The 18,084-nt window shown below is 38.4% G+C and overlaps 1 protein-coding gene across 10 annotated transcripts; it reads right to left on the bottom strand.

Annotated features, from left to right (window-relative positions):
- Positions 1–547: 547 nt before the first annotated feature.
- Positions 548–9,474, bottom strand: LOC112182304 (rust resistance kinase Lr10). Of its 10 annotated transcripts, none has more exons than XM_040512822.1 (9): positions 9,309–9,474; positions 8,537–8,626; positions 6,536–6,677; positions 6,277–6,429; positions 3,692–4,113; positions 2,383–3,084; positions 2,171–2,251; positions 2,018–2,044; positions 548–1,853 (listed from the first exon to the last, which is right to left on the bottom strand). In XM_040512822.1, exons 5-9 carry the CDS (start codon positions 3,741–3,743, stop codon positions 697–699), a joined length of 2,019 nt encoding a protein of 672 aa, XP_040368756.1. In that variant the 5' UTR covers positions 3,744–4,113; positions 6,277–6,429; positions 6,536–6,677; positions 8,537–8,626; positions 9,309–9,474; the 3' UTR covers positions 548–696. The 10 variants fall into 10 exon arrangements, with proteins under 10 accessions (XP_040368756.1, XP_040368758.1, XP_040368760.1 ...); XM_040512824.1 differs by lacking the exon at positions 6,536–6,677 and adding an exon at positions 8,843–8,894; XM_040512826.1 differs by lacking the exon at positions 6,536–6,677 and having other exon boundaries at positions 2,383–2,729; positions 2,830–3,068; positions 9,309–9,469.
- Positions 9,475–18,084: the final 8,610 nt, after the last annotated feature.

Consider the following 18,084-nt stretch of genomic DNA (forward strand, 5'->3'; position numbering starts at 1 on the left):
TCGGATTTATGTAAATACTTGGCAAGGGCAATGCTGGACTATATGCATATGTACAGCTTTTCTTTTATGCACCGTTTGTTTTCAAGTAAGAACGAGTAATTGTTCAACATTTTCTTTTAGATCTTGATGTCTTCTGCTTGAGTTTGAGCTTATGTCTTCTGATTGTTCAACATTTTCTGTTAGCTATCCCCCCCCCCTCTTTCTCAAACTTGTTAATAGCTAATAAGATATCGGCCTCCCTCTAACCAACAGTCCATGTTATGCTGAGCATAATTACCTTCACGAAGCTTGTAAACAACGGCTAACCAATATGATACCAATCGGAGCATCTTCAATAACAACCAGTAGGAATTAAGCTACCTCGGTAGAGACGAGAGGTCTTATAGCAAGAACTGCGAAACTCCCAAAATTTCCATCATGATTTCTGATCAGCACAACCCGCTCTCGAATCCATCAGCCACCACATAATCAACAACACCCACATTCATTGTTTAAAATAGGAAATCCCAGAAAATGGCTGATCCAAAGTACACATAAAGAGTTTCAGAAAAAAAAAAAAAGAATAGAGACCATAGAATTAATAAAGTAGTACAAGAAGTGTATATGCGGAGCATGGAAGAACACTTATTAATTACTGCATGATAGGAAATGCCTGCTCCATTGTGAATATAAATATTAACTAGTACATCACTTCCTTTAATTTGGATTTTGAATCAAACTAATTGACTCTTGAGCTTCATTTTTCAATGGCAGTGATGATGACAAAGTTCTTTCCGAATCATCTTCATCATCCACTACTGGCATGTCTTGTGGATATAGGAAAGGTTTTGGAGGCATTTGAATGTATTCAACTTCTCCTTCAAGCATCTTTACTACTTTGTTCATTGAATTAGGACGGTCACTAGGCTTCATTTGTATACACCACAATGCTACCATGAGCATTTTCTTTGTTAGTTTCTTTTCCTCATCAGTGGCATCTTCGATTTCCATCTCCTTTTCTTTACTGAACTGCTCATACACCCAAGAAGGAAAGTAAATTTGGCTCGTATTTGCTGCAAGTGCATTTAAATTCCTCCTTTTCCCAGCAATTTCCATCAACAACATTCCAAAACTATAGATATCAGCTTTGTTCGACACACCTCCAATATTCTTGTAAAACAATTCCGGAGCTATGTATCCAATGGTTCCTCTTGCTGCGGTCAAAGTTAAACTGCTGTCATCTAATGGGCATAATCTTGCAAGACCAAAGTCTGAAATCTTCGGAACAAACTTCTCATCAAGAAGAATGTTGTGTGGCTTGATATCGAAATGCAAAATTTTCATATCACATCCTTGATGCAGATAATCAATACCACGAGCCACTCCTAGGGAAATTTCAAATGCTTCCTTGCAACTTAAGGAGATGAGTCCTTCCTTGGGAAATATGTGTTTATCAAGAGACCCTTTTGACATGTACTCATATATAAGAGCGCGCTTTGATCCCTCAGCACAATAGCCAATTAGTCGCACCACATTTACATGATGAATTCTTCCAATGGTAGCAACTTCATTCATAAAATCTTGCCCATTAGCTTTGGAATTTCCCAACATCTTAACAGCAACAAGGTGACCGCTCTGAAGCTTTCCTTTATACACAGAGCCATAACCTCCTTCCCCCAATTTATCCTTAAATCCTTTGGTCATCTTCTTGATGTTGGAGTAGGAGTACCGTATAGGCATGAGGTTGTTGTGACTTTGTAAGAATTCTTCGATAACGTTATACATTGATAAATGTCGTCTTTTCAACTTCAAGATTAAAAGGACGACCACACATGGAATTCCGAATATAACTTTTGTTGGAGTCCACAAAACCACTGTAAAGGAAATAAAAACTAGTCATAAAAATGATTTTTAAGGTGCTAGTAACTATTGCTAAAGATCAACTATTCAAACCCGTATGACTTTGTCTCGATCTGTTGGAAAGAGTAATGTTCTGAAATTAAGATGTACAATCAAGGAAAGAAATGAGAGAGAGCACCTGCAGCTAGAATGCAACGAGCTGACACTGCGAGAAAGAGAGAGAAGAGTTGATAAGGAACACTAAAGTCAAGTATTCTTCAACTAGAGAAGTTATTCTGAGAATTGATAATTGAAGATGGTCTGAAAACAATAAGATTGAGATAGTTGTCACCTCCTAGAATAGTATTGAACAAGGGTCCGTCATAAAAGACAACAATATATTTGTCACCTTCTAGAATAGTATAGAACAAGCCTGCGTCATAAAAGACAACAATATATAATATCAAGCTATAAACTCTCTGAAAAAGTAAATGGCAAATAAAAAAGTGTGGATAAGTGGTCAAGCTTGCGATGATAGCAGAAAAAAATCTTTGATATCCTTACCAGAACAATAAACTTCGTTGGTATCACCCTCGATAGAGCAATAATCACCTGATCGGCCGTAGCTCTGCACCCATGAAAGTTCAAAACCATAGAGCAGCTCGTTGTGGATGTCTATGTAGGAACTGTTCTTGTCCTTTGTCCCAATCGACGATGATATCAAGACCATCAGCTGTATGCGACATGAATCCCACAAATCCGAGGCATTTAAGGTTTGAGTGATAACAAAAGAATGCCCACTAGTTGCATTAACGCAAGGAGCAGTTTCCACATAGAGAGATGAATTCACCGGCCGAGTTTCACAGGTCATGAAGATTATGGGCTTCGACAGTTGAATAACCTCACGCGTCCTGTTCTGATATTTTCTATATTGAGAAGTGCTATATGGATCATCATAATAACTGAAGTTATAGCTGGCCAACGAATTACGAGGGATTGAAGAGCAGTTACCCTTACGAACATTGGCATCCACAACTCGGATTGAGTAATTTCCATAATTGATGGCAAGCACATAGTATTTTCCTGAATACCAGTGTAATACAGTGACATTGTTCTCACAAGACAGGGAATACCTTTGGTCACCGCACTTCTTTGGATCATCATTGAGTCGGAAAGGGAAACTTATGTTGTGGATGTCGCCGCAGGAAGAAGGCTCACAGTGATGATCATCCTTGGCGTGGCAAGCTACACTGCAAGAACCAAGAACTACTAGAAGGATTAGTATGAATCTTGCTGGAAAGGATGGTATACTTGCTGCAATATTCATGGTGAAACTAGTCAATCTTCTATGCTTCACCGCAAAATTCTGTTTTGATTAGTGACTTTTACTTAGCGTGGCAAGCTTCTGTGCACAAACCAATAAGTAGAAGGACCAGGAGTACTGGCATGGGTAGCCTTCCTGTGATCATGGGAGATGGACAGGAGAAATATCTAGCAGAGATGATATAAGGAAATGTTCATTTACTATTCAACTAGTAAAAAGTGGTGACTTGTAGACTAGAAAAAGAGTGCGTTATTGAGACAATGCTTAATTTTGCCTCCATTTTTATTGGCTACTTCAGATTTTCTGGATAGCAACACCGCCAACTTTACTCGTTTTACTAGTCAATATGGAAAGATAATTCGAGAATCTGTAACTTGTAGTATACTGCAACCGGTTCATTTAATTTGAGTGCAAAAGATTCAATGAGCTTGACTTCAGCTCAACTTTTATGGACTTCAGCTCAACTTTTATGGATTACTCTTCAACTCTCAACTAACCAAGACCACAAGAGACATATCTCATTTAGATAAAGCTTGAGTACTTGCATACCTTCTCTAGTGTCTTGAGTTGGTCTTCGGTCGTGCAAAACGCAGACTAACATAATTCTGTAGACTAAGCTTCACTGTATCCACAAGGCTTCTTTGCATATCTCATTCACACATTTGTATCGGGGCAAATAAAGTCAGGCATTTGAAATTTAATGACAACCTGAATAATAAACGATACTTCTGAAACCCCACTGAGAAAATACTTGCATCAATTTACAGCGAGTCGCAACAGACTTGAATGATTTTATTTAGATTATAACAGTATTGACGGCACTTGACGCAAACACCAACACAACGGAAATTTCCAATCAGTCAGCAAGTTCTTGTGATCCAGGGAAGCAAGACTTCTCCAATAAGATAGCGCGTACATCGTCAACCCAACAATTGGAAAGAAATCAACCATTAAATATTCTGTTCAAATGCCTAAAAAACGTAACTTCTCTGATTAAGAGCATGAACTGTAACTCTGTAAAGGATGTAATTTAACAGTATATTAAAAAAGAAACATCATAAACAAGTGAACATCTCACGTCTCATTGGCAAAAGCAAAGGCTTCATTAGTCATTGTATCTTTCTATATTAAGATCCAAGAAAGTTAGAATACATCAAAAACCTCTACTGCAACAAGTATAACAGACTTCAACAATAAATAAATAAAAATAAAAATAAAAGACTAATCAATACTTCTATCTTGATTCCAAACTCTTAAATAAAGTAGCTTCATGTTCCTGACGAAGTTGTTCCCTCTGAATGAAGAAAACCACAAGGATACAAGATGTAAGGATGCAAAAGAAAGTCTACACGAAAAACTAAATGATGCAATCCAATATTATCTAAAGTGGTTTTAGTCGGTTATATCAAATTATGGATCACATCTGAGTATTAAAGGACTGATCACATTTGAGTCTTAAAGGACTGATTGCATCCCATCAATTAGTGGGATTACCAATAACTGAATAACATAACCAATCCAATCCAACCCAATAATAAACAAGTATGTAGTTTGCGACTTCACATAAAGCATAGTGAATGTCGTTACAGCATGACTTCAGAGTTTTATAGTGTTGTCGGTTTGAGAAAGTGCTACGTATATAGTGGGTATGCATAGGATATACTGGCAGCGTCTTTAACAGAAATTGCCAGAACATCTGTGTTTTAGTTGATTGAAATACACATGTTCTTAAAAAACTGTTGTTTCTTGTATTAATAATGCTTACAATGTAATACTTAATAGAGTAGGCCTTAGTTTAACTGAAAACAGCACTGAATTTATCTCAGTTTTGCAGAGGACAGTTGCATTGCTCCAGGAGGAGAATCCTAGCTAGCCCACCACTTATAAATCATAATCTTACCTTTGCATTGATGAAAGAAATAGTGCAACTATAATTATTTGTAGTAGGTTCCCTACAAGTCAACAAACTCAGAGAAAGTACATGAATTGAATCCCTAGTTTGTATTTGTCAAAGTGGGCCTGTTTGTTCTATGTATCTATGATTGCTTATTAAATTCCCAAGGGACATTGAAACCTACATATACTGGAAGAGTACAACAAAATAGTGAGCTCCTCCGTGAAACCATAACAACCAATGTACAGCAAGAAGAAAGGAGGGTACAGAGATGAGTGCACCTACGATTACCGCAACCAGATAAATATTGCTCCTTTAGGTTTAGATACAATGTCTTGACCTACAAGACTAAGGGTACTTGTAGGCAACTACAAAAATCCCACAAAATGGAAGAAGGCAACTACATTCTGTGAGCAACATTGCTCGGCCAAGTGGACTTCACCAATTCAACCTTTTTGCATTTACAGTATTTTCTACAACATTCCTTTCGGCTGGATATCATTAAATTTTGAAATATGCGATCCAAGTTGGTGAGACCGTGAGACGAGAACTTTCTGACAGTCAAAGCAGTCCCTCTCATTACTTCTTTTTCACAACTTTGTTTTACTGTTGATATGAAGGAACAAGCAGAACACCTAAGATGAATTAAATATTTAAAACTCGTTAAAGTTTTGTATGATTTTAAAGATGCATTAGAGCCTAAGAGACAACTAGCCTAATGTCAGTCCTATCTTTAAGCACCTCGTGTAGAAATTTCAAGAAGCTTAAGCATATTTTGTGGTGTGCACAATATTAAAATAGAACCCCATCTATAAATACAGGTATAGGTAAAAATATTGTGCAATCATTGAATTGAAAATCTTAGCATTTCCAAGTTTTCAAAAACATTGCACTAAAGACTAAAAATAAGGCTAATTATGAACTAATTAGTGACATGAGAAATGTACAAGCAACAGATTTATATGTATCACCACCAGTGAGACCAACATTTAATGTTTCAATCAGTATCATAACTTCATACACATACAGTAAACCAGTATCACACATTTTGTCAAACTTTGTTTTGAGTTGTATCCTGTTTAAAATGGTCTAATACTTTTTACGATCAATCTGGTCACCATTCAAGCTAAAGAAATTTTTCCACTGCTATTATTACCAGCTTTCCAAGAAAATAAATAAACAAATAAATAAATAAATAAAACGACAAGATTTCTAAACAAACCATAACAAGAAAGCATACCCGTCTTTCCCAAAAAGGAAGAAAGCAGGCGAAATCATAGACAGGAGTAATGGTTGAAACTAGGATAGCATTCAGTCCAGTAAACACCAAAAGTGCAGTCATCGGTCGAGTTCTATGTGGCATGTTTCTCTATTGTCTGGGCTTTCTTCAGCTCTGCAAGCAAGAAAACGCAATTGAGAACATTTTCCCAGAAAACATCACACACATATGCCAGTCAGGCAAATGAGTACGCTCAAAGTACAAGGATGAAAAAAAGTACAAGTACAGAAATCGCAAAAGAGGAAAGCTAAACTATCCCCTCTGAAGAGGACGACGACTTTTGAACATCCTGTATTCCATGATCCTCTATTTCCCGAGGACAATTGCTAACCATCCTTATGAAATAAACAAAATTTACTTGTCTGAAAGTCAAAGAAAATCAAAATAAGACAAACCATAATCAAACAATAATAGAGGACGATTTTTTTTTTATGACTGTTTGTGAACATTATTAAATAGAATGCTTTCATAAAAACATGTCCTTAAAGCCCAATAAAAACATGTCCTTAAAGCCCAACAAGGAAGAAACTTATTACAAACAATTGTGCTTAAATGCCTTAAAAGAAAAGAAAAAAGGTGGCCTACCATGATGGTAACACAATACGAATCAGTCCATAAAATCAGTTCTATTTCATGCTTCCAAGTGACAAAGCCGGTTGGCCATAGAAAATACAAAAGAAGGCCTAATATGGATACTACAACTGGGGGCGGAGGCAGATGTACACTAGAGTACGCAGCTGCACACCCTGGAACTTAGTTTATTTAATATGTAAACATGCAATCCCACCTTCAGAACTTTTTATTCTGGCCCATGCATTCTTCCTAATTAAAGTACTTATGTTCTATTAGTCTTGATAGTTTAAATCAATATCACTACTCCATTTCAGTGTATCAATCATACATCATTCAAAAATTTGGTTCTCTAAACTCAGTTTTCTGCCTTATCAATCATTGTGACTAGTTACATACTCTAAGCAATGGGTTCGCACCCCCAGGTATGGTTTCCTTGCTGTGCCACCGTCGCCGACTACAACAACGAATTGCACTTAATCCTCACAAACAAATAATCATTTCTTAAACAGCAAGAACATCCAGAACTCTAAAGTTCAAGGGATTGTTACTGTTCGTATACAGAATAATGAAAAGCAATCTATTATATGCTCCAATCAGGTCAATCCATTTCTCTATATTTTACAAGCTTACTATGAGTAGTAATAAGATTTCCCATATTATATGAGGATAACTTCCTAGCTATGTCCCACAAACCAACCACTACCCCCCACAGGTGTGATTCACTTAATATATACTTATAGTAAATATATTTTAATAGCTGCAAGACAGTGCAAAAACCAAAAGCTGTTTTCGTTCATCTTGCTTAAACCACAAAAAATCATTGTACAGTAATTATCTAGTACAGAATGGAGTTATTTAATTGAGTGATTCTCATATAACCTAGCAAGTTCTCAGAATCTCGGGAAGAAAATCTCTCTCAAACAATACAGCATCAAGGCAAAAAGAGATAGAAACTTTACACCAACATCAACAGGAAAAAAAAATCTATACTGAGCTTGGAGTTTGACGGGTACCAAGATGAAACATTCTCTGTAAAGCCAAGATTATCACTTCACTATAATCATAAAGTAACTAGGCATCTATTTCAGAAGTTGCAACTTACAGTTTTCCCTATCGAAAAATTCCCAAATCATCTCTAAAATAGCAGTACAAACAGAGTGTAAAACAACATGGGATTGCATTTTCATGTGATAAGCTGGTTATTAGTGCATTGAACGAAAGGAAAAGAAAGAAAGGAACTCAATTCGTACTTCACATTAAAGAAATTTTGAATAAGATTACTTCACTTGACAGCAACTGACAGTCCACACTGGTTTCTCAGAGCCTAATTGATTACCAGTTACCAGACACCTGAGATAATTTTCACATATAAACTTGGATATAGTAATCTTTTCTTTGTTAAGCACCCAATCTGCTTCATTTTTTTCCTCACAATTCAGTGAAAGGAGTGCAGGGTACCTCTTTTCTACAGACTCTACAAATACAATGAGTTATGTACCCATATAATACATTCTCACACCATTAAGTCATAACAGTGTTAGAAAGCAAGCAAAACCATAATTAACCCTTGGTTGCTGAGTCATATCAATCAACTATCTCCAAAACATGAAGAACATCCATAATCAGAGTCTGGAATTAGAAATGACACCTTGGAACAAGTTGAAAACTTGCGTTGCGCTTTGGGGTGATTGAGATTCTGGGTCTTCTGGCCAATCCTCAATCCCTTAAACCCTAAACCCTAGACATTGAGAGAGATTGTGAGAAAGGTAAAGATCGATGAAAGAGAAAATGAATAAGGGAGAGCGACTATGTTTTGTCCAGAAGGTTTACAGGTTCTTTTCTCTCTTTTTTATTTTTATTTTTTTAAAAATATTTTTTTAATTAAAGTTTACAGGTTTTCTTATTGAGACAAGGCGGGCAAGTATGTGGGAAAGAATTGCATCTGGTAACGCACATATCCTATCTTCAGCTAATGCTCGACTCTTAGACTCTGAATCCATCAGTACCTGAGTGTCAAGTTTCAAACTTGTTATACTTAAAGAGCTCAAGAATCTGTTCTATGCGAATTTCAGAGAAACACAATTGTCCAATTTCTGCTATATAGACACTGAAGCACACAAAACTAACCAAAAGTTTTTTAACCTTCATTTTGTCTCTAAATTAAACTAAACATCTCAAAAGAGAGACTTGGTGCAAATTCATGAAAACCTCAACAGCAAACTAACAACAATTTTGTCTCAACACAAATAGTAGCAAATTCCTGAATACCCATTATTTATCTCCACAGATACAGAGACATCAAGCATTCAACAAGTGAAACAGTAGTAAAGATTACATCTTTTGCATATATATAAACAGTAAAAAGAGCTTATTTCGTTGTTGTCAGATAGAGAACCTCACAAGAATAGGAAGATAAACACCTGATTAGGGAACCCAGGCAATTAGCGGTGTCAGTGAACCGTGAAAGGTCAGATCTGTAGAGATGCGCCGGAAAATGCCATGAAATTATGAAGAGCACTGTTCTAGTATGAAAGCTCCTAACTTCTGATGTGAATCTTCATTACCAAATATTTATTGAAAGGGGTCAAAGCCCAGTCATACTAGGCCTCCCCCAAGCCCAGCGTTCGTTGTCCGGAAATTCTTGCCCAATGGCAGTCGTTTTAGAAACTTTTCTTCTTTATCAAATTTAGATATGTAAATGAACTGGATTTAAATCCGTTGATCCGGTAATGATTTGAATCCGTTAACCTATTTATTTAACAAATTAAATACGGATTTAGGTTGATCCGATCTGTTAATGATCCAGTCCGTTTTTGTAATAATAAAATATTATTTTTATTAATATATTATTATTTTAAATATATATATATATATAATATAAAATATGAAGAATTTCTAATATAAATTTTTTGTAGCAATCTAAGAGACAGTCCATCACCCAAGATTCCAAGAAGCATTAAGAATCTTGATAATGTAATTCTACTTTTTGTGATACTCTTTATGTTGTTTTAATATTTTAGTAATATTTCATGAGGTATCATGACATAAATTTAATATTACTATTAAAACTTTAAAATATTTAAAATTATAAACGGGTTGGATTAGCGGATCGGGTATCCGTTAATCCGGTGGATACCGATTTGGATCGAGCTATCAATGATCCGCCGGGTTAACGGAGCGGGTTTGGATCGAATTTTTTTTTAAGTAAACGGATTTAGATTTAGGTCGATCCAATCCAAATCCGGTCCATTTACAGGTCTACTATCAATATTAAATTTTATACCAAATTCAACTCTCTGTTAACGTCTCAGTATATTTTAAAGCTATATCGAATTAGTGTACTTAGTGAATCGAAATGAGCCTATATCGAATTAGTTTACGTAATGTACCGAAATATCATTATATTTGAGACAAACCCTATTTGCATTTTTTTTTTTAAGACATGAGAGTATTTTTTCTCAAAAAAAAAAAATGAAGGAGAGTATCTGCTAATTTTCTTTCTCTTCATGCAAAACATCATTTACTTACTTGAGTTAAATCTGTCAAAAAATTTTAGTTTTGGCTAACAAAACATCTTCTCTTAATAATAGTATAGATTACATCGTAAAAGTAATCCGTGCCGGAGTCATGGTAGGACGATTTCCTCCATCTTGATCATTAAGAATAAATTAGGATTGCCGGCAGAATTCAAACGGCTATGGTCATCAAGAATGGATTGAGATTTAACTTCAATAAACATCGGCAGGATTCAAACTGCCCCAATCACTTAACTTCAATCAACGTCAGCTAGTTTCGAATCACCCCAATCACTTAACTTCAATTAGCATCGGCGGGATTCGAACCGCTGATAATCACTAAAACTAAATTCAGGTTTAACTTTAATCAGCGTCGACAGGGTTTGAACCCGAATAAAAAGTACCACACCTAAACACTCTTACCACTCAACAATATTCAATGGTTAACAAGTTTTTTTATTTTATTTTATTTACAAAATTACATACAAGTAACACACCAAATTTGAAAAAACAGAAAACTAATCTTGTGTTTAAGTAAATTCAGATTGTGTCTGACCCAAACTCTAGGTTACTTGACCTATTGGTAATATGGTTAAAATTAGAGATAATCTCGAAGAATCTTGGAGATATCCAATCAATGTAATATTACATTTCTTTGTATAACTCTCATTTTATGCCTTATAATTCTCTATATAAAGAGACCCCTATTATCAATGAACGTATAGCAAATTCTCTCTCAAATATCGATTCCCTTAAACACGTTATCAGCACGAAGTCCTAACCCTGAAAGCCTAAAATCGTAGCCATTAAACCCTAGCAACCCCCACAGCATATATTGAAACCCTCAATCACAGGAGTCTAGAACCAGCGGCGCCACCCCCAGAACCGGCCGAAAAAGTACCACCGACCCCTAGAAGAAGCAAAAGCTCTCCTGCCAGGTTCGCACCCTTCCAGCCCACCTCTTACCGTCATATTTAGTCATCGACGGCACCTCTACTCCAGAATCTGGGAACCGGATGAATATTTTCCTGAACAGGCCTTAAAGTTCCCGAGCCGGCCAACAAGACTGCTGCACCCTTGAACCACCGCTTGTCTTCCCTAATTCCTCTGTTCCAGTCAGCACAGACCTAGACAAGCCCAGAGCAAAAAAGCGACACAACCCAGCCCAAAGAAGAAGAAAAGAAACTCTCGGCCCATAAAGAAAGAGAAGGAAAGAAGGCGGGCCCAAGGGAGACGCAGCCCACTGCAGAAGAAAAAGGTAGCAGCCCACCTAGCCCTCTAACCAGACCAGGGCCACTGTCGCGCTTGGCCCACTTGCGCCACCTGGCTCACCTCCGGCGACTTTCCGGCCATAATTTTCCGACGACCTATTTCGAGTAATTTTTACTAAAAGTTCCTGTTGTTGAGTTTTTATTCAATTTCTCTTCCTTTAATTTTTTGGGGATGTGCAATCTCCCTTATTCTACCCCCTTTTCTTCATCATAGAGAGACTTAATTAAGCCGAACTGTGGGAGTTTGTACTCACTCCAAACTTGGAGTTTGTAGAGTCCTCCAAACTTAGAGTTTGTTGAGAAGAAATGATCAACCACAAAACATCATTGTTTCGATCTAATCCAAACCCTCTTAAAATCGAATTTCTTGGAAGCGACTACGCTAAGAAATACCTAATTTCTTGGAAGCGACTACGCTTATAAATTTATTGTTTTCGTGGTAGCCTTTTTCGCTCCGAAACTAACCCTATTTTCTTGTGGTTTTTCAGGATGAGTAACCTGAATAAGTTGATGTTTGCTCCACTAGAGACAACAGGCGCAGGATACCACAAATGGGTCTGTGATGTGCGCCAGCATCTTAAGGCTGATAGGATTCTAGATACGATCCAAGAGCTAAGTCAAAACGTGCTTACCCCTCAACAAGCTAACGCTTTTGAAGCGAATAGAGCTACAAGAGAGGCGAATGAAGCTAAAGCCATAATTCTCATGACAATGCACATGAATGACGCGCTCTAGAATGAGTACCTCAATGAGGAAGACCTTACAAAGCTGTGGGTAGAACTCGATTAGAGTTTTGGTAGCGGTCGTGACTTTATGCTTCTTGATTTAGAAGTGAGATGGCATAGCCTCCGATTCTGTGATTTCAAGTCTGTACTTGACTACAATTTGAAAGCACTTCATATCAAGTCTTTGATGGAATTCTGTAGGCAGAAAATCATTGATACGATGTTGATCGAGAAGACTCTCTCTACCTTTCCTATCTCTGCATTCATGATAGCCAAGAACTATCGGATTGATGTCAATGTCGGACACATCACAAGATTTCATGAGCTTATTGGAGCCATGAACGTAGCTGAAAAGCACGACAACATACTTATGAAGAACTATAACTCTAGACCCGTGGAAGCCAAGCCTATTCTGGAGTCTAATTATAGTCGCGCCCCTAAGGGAGGACATAAGGAGTGAAACCCTAAGAAAAGGGATAATTCTGGACGTTCTGGTCCATATTCTCGCCCCAAAGAGGAAGGAAACCACCAAGATAGGCGTACACGGAACCGTGCAGTTCAACGTATGAAGATAGAGAGAAGTCAAGCCTCCGACTATGGTAGTGACGTCACCAAAGATGGAAGCCGTCCCCAACGCGCTCCTAAAGTGTCTCGATCAAAAGAACCTGACCATAAAGATGTTTGTCATTGGTGTGGAACATCCGGACATTAGGCCGTGTAAAGCATCCCAGAATGTTGCAAACGCATACAAGACATATCGTGAAGCAAGAGAAGCACATTACATGGAACAAGAAGATCCAGATGTCGATCTCAATTTGAGTGTGGAAGACTTCAAAGGCCCAGATTCAGAGACTGGCGATTTTGATTAAGTCTTATATATTTCACAAGAGATGTAGGCAATGCCATATTATTTTTGTAGTAAATGCTAATGGTTTAGTCGTTCTTCAAACTAGGCTCACCTAAAAGTAAGTGTGATGTCTAGGAAGGTTTTGAGATAAGTGGTACTTAAGCGAGCCTTGCTCCACCAACATCTCTCAACTTACCTGGTCACATTTGCTTTGGAGTTACCGAAAGAAGTTAGACGACTACCATTGTTTTGCATTAGCTAGTTTTTGGATTAGATTCTCTCTAGTGAAAGAGACAATGATGTGACTCTGTTGGCTTATTAATAAAAGTTGAGTTCTTTTCATTATGACTCATTTTTAATTACGAGCTTATCTTTTGGAATGGATTATGGGGAACAACAATGTCTTGAGGATACTGTGACTATGCACACCATTCTCCGCCATATGCAATTACTCTTGGAGATGTTGCCTACATATTCCTCTGTGACTATGATGGCTGGGCCTTCAGGATTAGTTCAAGGACATGGAATGGCCCAATTCCTCTTGCCAAATTGAACCTTATTGAGCTTTAAAGATATCCGAACCAACTAATTCCATGCAGAAATACATACTGAGAATGGAAAAGAGTTCTTTTGCATCACCCCTAATGATTACAGACGAAAGCGGATCTTAGAGAAGCGTCTGTGTCAATCTAGTGGACTTTATGTCACTACCATTTGACCTATTCAATCCAATAACGTAATAAGAGAAGGTCTCTTGGATTCCGACACATTTTGGCTTTGGCATGACCGACTAGGACATCATAGTCATGATATGATGATCCGTATACTAAAAACTTTACATGGACATCCATTTTTTCGAGCGAAACGAAACAAGAATCAAAGATTGATTCCCGGACTTAGTGTGACCGCCGCCTCTGGAGCCGCAGTTGTCCACAGCCGGCCTAGAGCCGCCCATGTTTCCCTTAACAACGCCATAGATGGCGTTACCCATGACCATGGTGCCATGGGTGCCACTTCTCATGGTTTCAACGCCATGATGGTTGATATAGTCACAAATTTTACTTCCAATAGCGACTCAGACGCTCCGGCCCTACCAAAATCCTCATTGGTTGCTTCTAAGGCCCCTCACTCATTTTACAAATCTTGTTCCTTAGGGAAATTAGGACCGAGACCATCCTACGCAAAGGATCCAAAAATACTCATTCCATTCTTATAGAGAATCCAAAGGGATATTTGTGAACTAATTTAACCATCTTGTGGACCTTTTAAATACTTTATTGTATTGGTTACACGCTGGTCACATGTCGCGCTATTATCTACTCGAAATGTTGCATATGCTAAACTCCTAGGCCAGATTATCAGTGTACGAGCTCACTACCCGGACCACCCTATTAAGTCAATTCGACTTGATAATGCTGGGGAGTTTACATCAAAAATATTTGATAATTATTGCATGTCACTGGTGATTGATGTAGCATCCAGTTCCCCATGTTCATATCCAAAATGGTCTCGCAGAAATCTGCCATCAAACGACTACAAATAATAGCACGGACATTGGTATGGCACCAATCTCCCTGTTTCCGCTTGGAGATATGCAATATTGCATGCAACAACGCTAATTCTTCTATGACCCACTGCCACCTAATCTTATTCTGCGTTACAGCTATGACTAGGTATGAGCCTGATATCTCACACTTAAGCATATTTAGGTGTGCCTAGTACACCGCCACAGCGTACTAAGATGAGTCCACAAAGACGAATGGGCGTATATGTTGGATATGAGGCTCCAACTATTATTCGCTACCTGTAACCCTTGACTGTCGATCTCTTTACCGCTAGATTTGTGGATTGTCACTTTGATGAGACCGTTTTCCCATCTTTAGGGGAACATAAGAACATGAATGTTCCACAGGAATGACAAGAATTGTCGTGGTCTGCCCCCACTATGTCTCATCTCGATCCCCGTACCGCACAGTCCGAACTTGAAGTGCGAAGAATCATCGAGCTCCAAAACGTAGCAGACACTCTGCCTAATGTGTTTTCTGATGTTGCCAAAATGAAAAGATCACATATACCTGCTGCAAATGTGCGTGCAAGGATTGACGTCTCAAATACTAGATGTAACGACGCTCCTGAGGTACCAGGAGATGGCACCACTGCCCATATTGGCGGTGATATGGCATCTATGGCCGCAAGTCCAGCAAGGAAGCTCGGTAGACCTGTTGATTCGAAGGATTCTCACCCTAGAAAGAGAGCGAATGAGGAACAAAAAATCCTTTGATCATCGATACTCAAAATTTGTCTCATAAGAATGTTCCAAATTATGGTTATGTCTAAGAGACATCATTGGGGGATGCCTCAATGTCAGAACCTATCCATGAGAGCGTAGAGATCTCTGTAAATTACACTAGTATACATGGGACCTGGGAGAAAAACTCCATCATCATTGATGATGTATCACGTATTTAGTAGCGTGTGAGATTATTGAGACCGATGATATCGAACCACACTCCGTTGATGAATACCAACATAGAGCTGATTAGCCAAAATGGAAAGAAGCAATCCAGGCATAACTTGATCCTCTAGCAAAGAGAAAGGTATTCAGGCCAGTTGTGCCAATACTAACCAACACCAAACTAGTTGGTCATACATGGGTATTCATTAGAAAGCGCAATAAGAGAAACGAGATTATAAGGTACAAAGCTCGCTTTGTACCACAAGGCTTCTCACAGTGTCTTGGAATCACTATGAGAAGACCTATTCTCTCGTAATGGACGTTATTATGTTTCGCTACCTTGTCAGTTTGGTAGTTTCCGAAAAACTAAACATGCAGCTTATGGATGTGGCTATTGCATATCTATATGGGGATCTAGATACAGAGATATACATGAAGGTCCTAGATGGACTTCAGTGTGATACCCCGAAAATTTGTAATTATTTTCCGAGGGTTTTCCAGAATTAACTTTATGGTTATTGGACGGTTTCGTGGCTCGTGGATAGAGCGGAAGTGGTTCAGACGAATTTTTATTTGAAAAGAGTGGATCTAGGGGGGGTTTCAAGGTTGACTTTTGATACGTTGAGATTCTCTGAAAACTTCCTTCATGAAAGTTGTAGAGTGCGTCGATACGAGTTCGTGGACATGTGGAACGCATCAATCAGAGTTCATATGGGGAAGTTACGGCAATTGGAAGAAGTTTCCATTTTGGTATAAATAAGGAATTTCCAAAAATATTTTCATAATTCCTCATTTCCTTTTTCGGAAACTCTCCTTCTCTCCGTTCTCTCTCCTCCGCGCAATCCAGACCCGACGAAAACCCGTCGACCCGACCCGACTGGTTCTCTCACTTCTGGCGACGGGACAAGCCGAAAACGACTCAGACCAGCCTCGTGCTTTGCTCTGTGGTGTTGGTTTGCACGGTGGTTCACCGAAAAGTGGAGATCGAAGCAGCTACAGTCGACGCGATTTGGACCCGGTCGGAAGTCCACTTTTCAGGCTACGTATCGACAGATCCTTCGTGGTTTTAGAATCTCCTCCTCCTCTTGATCATCCTCATACCCGCCTTGAGGGACAATTTTGTGTGTGGAGTGGAGGACCAAGGGTTGAAGATCAACGGTGCACAGTGAATCTGGAGCTTGATCAGACGGCAGCGATTGGCCGATCTTGCAGGCTTGATCTAGGACTATCTAGGTCGAACCAAACTTAGCTCCAGGTATGAAAGTTGCTCTACTCTTCGTGATGAACATTTTTGGATGGCTTGATTGTTGTGGTTTTGAGTTTTGGCCGGTGGTGGTTATGGTGGTTGCACCACTGACTGTGGAGGCATTATGGTGGTCTTCCAGCCATGGAATGGTTAGTTTATGGTATTGTATATCATCTACTAGTCGATACAAGCGTTTTGATATATAATACGCAATTTTTGGAGATCGTATGAATATATTGTGATTTTTACTGTTTCGGACCGTTTGATGCTTCGATCCGTGAGGATCCGAGTGTCCGATCGACTTATGGTTTGGACATATCGATTGTAGAAGTATTCCGGAGACATTAGGTGGTCTCGGATGTGGTTTCGACTCAATTGGCACCACTTTGGGAATTTTAGTTCAAAACAGGGGTTTCAGACTTAAATTGTTTGTGGATTGTTGCTAAGTCGAGACTTTATGTGTTTAGGTACTTGACAGGCTTGTGCTGAGCGGATTGCAGCAATTTGTGCTTGTCTTGGTTAGTGTGTGAAGACGCAGCGGGATTCTGAGGTGAGTAAATCTCACGATATTCGTTATGAGCCTAGTTACCATATTATCTTGGAGTTATGGGATTAACTGTGACTATAGTGGTATTAGTGGCATTCCTGAGTAGATGATCATGTATATATATATTTGCGTGATATATATATATATATATATATGTATTGGTGGAATCTGTGTGATGAGTTGGATGATTGTTATCTGTGTGATGACTGATGAAATTGTGTATTGAGTTGTGATTGTAGGATATCATGTGTTGAGATACCATGGGTCTAGTATGACCGTCTTAAGCGAGATTTAAGATATGGTAGCTTGTGTAGAAAAATCTGTGTGATGAATCGATGACATTAGTATGATGAATCTTTGTGATGATTGTCATGTAAAGCTTGTGTAGGAATATTTGTGTGATGAATCGATGACATCAGTATGATGAATCTTTGTGATGATTGTCATATAAAGCTTGTGTAGAAATATCTGTGTAGCTTGTGTAGGGATATTTGTGTGATGATTGCTATCTGTGTGATGACTAGCAATGAATCTATGTGATGATCGCTATCTGTGTGATTTCCGACGATATCTATGTGATGAATCTATAT

This window comes from Rosa chinensis, chromosome 1 (genome assembly GCF_002994745.2).
Source record: "Rosa chinensis cultivar Old Blush chromosome 1, RchiOBHm-V2, whole genome shotgun sequence".
In the NCBI taxonomy this organism is placed as follows: Eukaryota; Viridiplantae; Streptophyta; class Magnoliopsida; order Rosales; family Rosaceae; genus Rosa; species Rosa chinensis.